Genomic DNA, 7,553 nt, shown 5'->3' on the forward strand with positions numbered 1-7,553 from the left:
TTTTTGCTGATTATGAATTTAGACTCTTGGAAGCGGTATTTGAACTCAATTAGGGGACGTTTAATTACTGCCCGAATCATCTTTAGAAGGAAAGAATCTTATATTTTAAATATATGGTATTCTACTGCTGGTGCAAGGGGGATAATAAAATACAAAACACTATTTCTGTTTTTTTTTCAGGAAAATATCCCTCCAGATTTCATTTTTTTTTTTATCTAAAGAGGGACATTCGGAGCCTTCCAAAATGATATTTTGGGAGGCTCGGAGGAATATTTCATTTTGAGCGTAGCAGGAACATCTGAATGATCCATGAATGAATGATCCGGAGGATCATTTCATTTTGAGCGTGGCAGGAACATCTTCAGTGGAGGCCAGACTTCATATAGAAACATGAAATAAGAAATAGAAATATGAATCTCTTTTTATATAAAATTTTTTATTCTATTTGAACGTACACCCTAAGAACACACAACAACAAAAAAGTTCTCCTCTCTTTTTCAAAGACCCTCTTCCCTAAGGAGAAGCTTTCAAAAAAAAGGATAAAGATCCTCCTGAGCCATTAGGGCGTCGAGTCGACGTTTCAGTTGCTAGGTGTTTTTTACAGGGACAAATAGCAAGCTTGTCGCACAACCTAGCTGCAGCAGAGATCGAACCCTGGTGCTCCGTATTGGCAAGCAGAGCATCAATCCACTCTGCTACGACAGGTCAATGAAAAGCTTTCAAAACCACTAAAATTGGAAAATAAAGTGTCTTTTAGGCCACTATCTTAGAAATATAAAACATTCTTCCCGTTTGATCTATTTCATAATATCCCTCCCCCCTCGAAGAAATAAATGTTGGTTCTACATTTTCCTATATTTTAAATAATTTACTGTTCATTAGCTGCTCATTCTCTATTCAAATTACTAAATTTTGGCTACAAATGGGCTTGAAACTCAAAGGTAGAATACAAAATTTTGCTTTGGTATTTTTGTGAGAGAATTGAAAATCAAGTATTTTGCAGTAGGCATCAAGACATGGCTAGTTGTAGAAAAAAGCCAATACAGATAGTCCGAGTAATTGAGATTCAAAAATGTTTAAATGGGACGGATAAATGGCAAGAGTACTTATTGGACAAGTACTTGTCCAATAAGAGAGTCATACATACTCCCTCCATTTATCGGTCCCATTTAAATATTTTTGCCTCTCGATTACTCGGACTATCTGTCTTGGCTTTTTTCTACAATTAGCCGTATCTTGATGCCTAATACAAAATACTTGATTTTCAATTCAATTAGGCTGAAGGGGCCAAACAATATTAAATTAGAGGCAAGGGGATAATTTAAGCGTTGCGGAGAATGTCAATAATTTCCAAGCAAATCTTTGTACACTGATACAAACTTGCACTAATACTAAACTAGTACAAATATGAAAAAATAAAGAATTCATTTTAAGTAAAACATTTGAAATTTACGCTAAAGTGGCGTAATAAACTTAAATTTAAGACCAGGAGATAATTTTAGCGTCATTGGTGAATTCAAAAGTTCCCAAGGAAATGTTTAGAAACTAATGCCAACTTATTAACAAGCCCAAAAAAATTCATTGCAGGCGTTTTATTTGTTCTACGATTATACTTGCTATTTTCATAAAAAAATTTTAAAATATAGATTTAAAATTTCTTCAGTGATAATAATCAACTCTGGGGTTAATAAGGAAGTTAAAAAAATAGAATTTAATAGGAGGGGTAAAGAGGTAAGATTTGAAAAGACTGGAGCGGAGGATGAGTGTGCACAGCAATGGTGGCTTTAGGTGGCTTAATGCTGTAGTGAATTAGTCATAGTAGGCCACGGAGCTGTTAATGACTCAAATTACAAATAATTTTCTGAAAACAAAATAATCTACAACTGAAAAGGAAGAGTTTGGAGTCAAATTAGATCACCCCTGAAAAGAGAAATTTCAATTCGTCTTATCTTAATTTTTTATAACAAAATCAAACTACAACTAGAAAGGATAGAAACGTTATAAATGGTTTTCTATTGAAACGAAATACTTCAACAAAAGATCCTAAAGATATCACTCCGAAAAATGAGACAGGCAATATTCAATTTGGAATTCTGCTCCTTAACAAATCGTCATTAATTTCAATTCAACTTTCGTATTTACAAACAAAAGCATAATAACTAAATTACTAATAATCGCCTCAAAAAAGCACTTGCGATGTAACGGCTTCGTAATATGAAAAGGGCAGCTCTGAAAAAAACTGAGTTTAGTTGCATTACACGGTTCTTCAATAGTCAGAGACATGTTTAAGGGTCTTTGTCAGCATTGGAACAAAGATAAATATAAAGATCTTTATTAACCAAAATAGCAAAATCTAGTGCAAGTACACCATCTCTGCAACCAAATCAACACATTCACAGGCAAACATCACCTAAATCCATTGGGATAGACTGCATAAACACACATTATATGCTAAAGCCTTTTCATTAAAGTGCTAAGTAAAATAAAGGACAAATTATTTACAACACTTCTTGGTACTAGAGCTGAGTAACTAATTAATTGCGAGCAATTCATTTTCATATGTGGGAGTCTGTTGTTTGGTCCTTGAGTAGGGGGCTCTAAACATCGGGTAATACTTAGAGTGGCAATAACGACGACAAATGATTTAGTGCCATATAAAAAGAAATATAGTAAATAGCATTGTAGGTTATCATATTGGTAAAACAGAGGCTCCTGAAGGAGGTTCCGTTTGAGGTTCCACCACGAGGAGTCGGAAAGCAAACAACTCCGTTTGAACTGGTATCTTAACCTATGTCTACAATAATCAAGGGAAGTCGAATTGGTTTGCTTCAGTATATCGTCGTTTGTTGAGTAGCCGTGTACAATTATAGTATTTACAGCTAAGTTTTCTACCATCTCAATTCTGTTATTTTATTGTAATTTAGACTTTACTTGCATGGAACCTTAGTCATGACCATCAATGCCACAATTATTAAGAAAATCAGGCATATTAATCCCAGAGACAAAAAGTTGACGAAAATAAAACACAAAGAGTTATTAGTGATTTCAACACAATCTATTTACAATTCATTTGAAACCCTTTAGCCAAAAGCATTTGATTGACACTCTGTTTTAATGATAATGAAATCGAAGCTGTTAGTTTTCAATACGGGATTCCCAAAAATGACGATTTCAATGGCATACGTTTGTTTTCACTGGACACCATTTTGGAGGGGTTTCAGGCAATTTTTTGAAATTCTTATAAATTTGTTATCAAAATAACGTTTTACTATTAAAACTACTCAAAATAATATAATAAACTCAATACTTATCCCACTAACCCCTGACGTCACGTCCACCCTCGCGAAAAGCTTGGATTAGTAATCCTACTTATCCGGGCAAGTAATGGAACGCAGTACCAATTTCAGAAACAAAGCGGGTCAAAGAACACAAGGAAAATAATGAGATCTCCTGAGCTAACTTGAGGTCTGGCCACAGACAAGAAATACGTTTTGTCCCCGGGCCTGGCATCTGGCATCAGAAAAGTAAATTCTAGTAAACTCATCCGTCATCTCGACAAAATTTGAATTGAAAACTTGCCATCTATGATTTTGAGAAAAGGAATAAATAAAGCAGTAAACAGTGTTGGGCGATATTTCGATTTTTCGATATATCGATATATCGATTTTTTCACTTTCGATATTCGATATTTCGAAACCGTTTTTGGCTCCGATACACTCTTGCTTTTGCCAAAGTTAGATAACGAAAATCGAAGATAAAGAGTATTTTGAAGCATTTTTTTTTAATAAAAACTTCGAATAATACAACATTGAACAATGAAAAAACCAACTTCGATTATATGAAAGAATATCACGAAAACCCAGACATGAAACTACTTGGACTCAAGAAAAAACGCGGCTATATTTGGCTATTCAAAAACAGCAACATGTTAATGTTTTTCCCAGAGAGTCGATTTCGCCACGCGGTGATCAACTAACTGGACTTGGAAAAAACTCTCAGAAGGGACACTGGTGGCGGGCACAGACATGAATTTCATGGCAACCTCGTACAGATATTTCTGAGAGCCCATGTTGCAAGAATTCCACCACTCGAGTGGATCCGTTTTTCTTGGAACTACAGATTCCCTGTTAAAAACAGATTCCCTGTTGCTGCAGAGCCATGATAGACTCGGCTGCTGTCGAACCACGTCCTGAGTTGACTACCAGAACTTCGTCATGTGAGCCCCACAAACTGTCATAAGCCTGTCGATGCTGTGTCGTGGGGTTTGTGAGGGTACTTGCACCTGCTGCTACGGATTCAGCAGACAGCAAGGCCAAATCCATCTCTCTTGCTATTTTGCCCTAAACCGAGACAAGATCGTCAGGGGAAATATACACTTTCTTGAAACGCGGATCAAGGTATGTGGCAATCGTCACGGGTGTGACCTGACCGAGGCTTATAAACCTAGCTTGCATTTTCTCCATCAAAGCCTTGCGGAAGTCCTCGGCGACATTTGAAAATCCACCACAATCTACCTGAACAAGGTGTCGTCTCAAAATCTTGGATAAAGGCAGGACTTTTGAGATGGAGGGATAGCTTTCAGAAGAGAGCTCGATTGTGACCTCTTCAAAAGGTGTAAGTACCGCGATCATGTTTGAAATAACATCCCACTCACTTTCAGTGAGTAGGAGATCTACTTTACCGAGAAGCGCCAGCGAACTTGTTACTGGCTCTTTCAGGTCTTGTAGACTACGCAACATTATGAGGAGCGAATTCCATCTAGTGGTCACATCAGGTTTCAGTTTTTTGGTGCAAACATTGTCAATAGTGATCTGAACCTGGCGCAACTTGTCGGCAGGTACAACACTACGTCTGAAAAAGCTGACTATGTTCCTAGCTTTTTGGACAAGAGGTGATAAGTCAGCAGTATAATCAATAGCACTCCTCACAATCAAATTCAGAGTATGTGCAAAGCACAAAACATGTCTCCAGCCTTTACCTACAACAGATGCAGCATCCTTTACAGCCCATACCACATTTGCTCCATTATCAGTAACTACAGCTACAACCTTTTTCTTAATACCCCACTCAGTGGCAATTTTCAGAAGATGAGCTGTGATAGCATCAGCAGTATGCCTTTCTTCAATTTTCACAGTAGTAAGCACGTTGCTGCAGAGGCAGCCTTTCTCATCAATGTAATGTACAGTGACAGTCATGAAGCCCTCAGTCGCCTGGGAGGTCCATATATCTGTGGTGAGGGAATCATGTCCTACTTTTTTTAGCGCCCCCTGCAGTTTCAATTTCTCTACTGCATAGATTTCAAGGAGAAGATCTATTGTCACTTTAGCTCGGGATGGCAAAGTATAATTAGCGTCAAGGCTCTGCACAAGATCAATAAACCCATGATTTGAAACAACAGAGAGGGGCTGCATATCTTTTGCAATGAATTTCACAACCAGTTTGTTCATTTTTACAGTTTTAGGGTGCTTTGCACTGCACTTGGTCTGTAACAACGAGTCAATTCTCAGCTGCTTTGCACTTGGTGCTCCTGAGTCAGTCTGGTCACTTCTATCACGGGTAACTTGGGTAGGGTTACTAGCTTGACTCAAAGGTCTGGTTGAGTTTTGGCTATGTGATGGGACAATTTGACTTGAATCATGTTCCTCATCAGATGAACACGAATCAGAATCAGGGTTAACACTGGCACCCCCGGCCGATGTACTTCCTTTTATGCTGTGGTATTGTTTTTTGTGGTTTGTCTTGAGATGAGCATTAAGGTTGGTGGTATTTCCAGAGGTAGCAACACTTTTTTTGCATATTTTGCATAGTGCAGACTTAGCCGATACTTTTGTAAAATATTCCCACAAAGGACTTGGCGTTTTTCAAAAACTGGTAGAGACATTCAGAGGCAAATAGAATCCAATGGAACTGATTTTGTTAAATAAATTGGTAGTACCAACCAGCAAATAATGGACCAAATGTGGGGATTCGATTTGGCATATAGGGTTGGATTTTTCTATGTACTTTAGATCAATAAGCAAAAGAAAATGATGAAAAATTACAGTATATTATCAGCTAAATTTCTAAATATCAATTATTTGGCAAAATATCATATTTTGCCAATCTGTTTTACGGGAATGTTATCTACCAGTCCAATAGCCATGTAGCAAGACAATACTCTGACATTTATGAGATTTGAAAGTAAAGACAGTGTTACCGCCTAGAGTCTAGGCGGTAGAGTCTAGGCTATACGAGTAGTCGCAAACTCATCTGCCTAAAGAATAATCAAATCAACCGAGCACAACCTGGAGAGGCTGTGACACTATTTAATTACCAAAGCAAAAAATCATCAGACTCATTCTTCCTGACTGAGCATAGAAACAGCATAAAAACAGGCAACATTACAGAACCCTTTAGTGCACTTCTACATTTTTGAAAGACGCCCTCTAACTTACCCATTACATACTTCATACCAGCTTCATCACAGGGACCTATGCAACCTCGGACTGTTCGGACAAGAAACTAGTGCCGTGGTAATAGAAGTGTCAATCTAACCTTCAAACTATAATTTAAGCCCCTTGAACCTGTGTGGCAAAGGGAGGTTGTTAATTTCAGTTGAAGAGCTAAAATTATGGTCTAAAAGCTTGATTGATACTTTTTATCACCAACTTACGAGGCTATACCAGTCTGAGGTTGCATATTTACCTAGCATAGGTTCCCTGTACCTGACTTAAACGCTGATTTTTACGAGGTGGGCTGAGAAATTCTTCTTCTACGCACTGGGAGGTTTTACCCAATATAACCCCTCCACTATAGCCTACTCTAGGCTAATTTTTTATTAGTTTTATAAAAGTGTTCCAGAATCTTACTGGGAATTTCACATAAACCTAAGGAGGACTCATTCAAACAGGGTGCATGACTGCCTTTGTTCCAGCAACACTTACTAGGCTATAACTCCACACTAAGTTTTCATATAGCCTAATTTATTATCAACCAGGTAGAATCACGACCCTTCTAGGAGACCATTAATGAAATTAAATAAAAAAAACAAGTTTTTAAAACTGAAAGTAAGAAACGACGTTAAAACTTAAAACGAACAGAAATTATTCCGTATATGAAAGAGGCTGTCCCCTCCTCAACGCCTCGCTCTTTACGCTAAAGTTTTTTATTGTTTTAGAAAATAAAGTTTAGCTTTAGCTAAACTTTAGCTAAAGAGTCAAAACTTTAGCTCAAACTTTAGCATAAATAATGCTGGCAAGTCCGGAGCCCCCTTCATGGCAATTTTTCTTCCCCAATGAAAACTTCCTTCATGGACAGATCCTCCAACATAACTCCCGACCCATCTCCCCCCACTACCAGAAAAAAACCCTCCTGAAAACTTCCGTATACTTCCCAATAACCAATACCACATGTTAACATTGGGTAAAGTTTATAACTTTTAGCCCCCCCCCCTCGGGACTTCTGGGGATTAAATCATCCTAAAAGACATATTTATCATATTTTTGACCATGCTGAACAAAATGGCTATCTCAAAATTTTGATCGGGTGACTTTGGGAAAAAAATAAGCATGGGA

At 37.6% G+C, this 7,553-nt stretch overlaps 1 protein-coding gene across 1 annotated transcript in view; it reads right to left on the reverse strand.

Annotated features, from left to right (window-relative positions):
- Positions 1–4,322, reverse strand: part of LOC148943269 (isocitrate dehydrogenase [NADP] cytoplasmic-like) — a 56,195-nt gene extending 51,873 nt beyond the window's left edge. Inside the window, exon 1 of the mRNA XM_089101073.1 lies at positions 4,136–4,322. Within this exon, the coding sequence (XP_088957199.1) occupies positions 4,136–4,322 (187 nt within the window). The remainder of the gene's footprint in view (positions 1–4,135) is intronic.
- Positions 4,323–7,553: the final 3,231 nt, after the last annotated feature.

Source organism: Artemia sp. Qi Xiang Cuo, chromosome 15 (assembly GCF_049724085.1).
Source record: "Artemia sp. Qi Xiang Cuo chromosome 15, ASM4972408v1, whole genome shotgun sequence".
Classification (NCBI taxonomy): Eukaryota; Metazoa; Arthropoda; class Branchiopoda; order Anostraca; family Artemiidae; genus Artemia; species Artemia sp. Qi Xiang Cuo.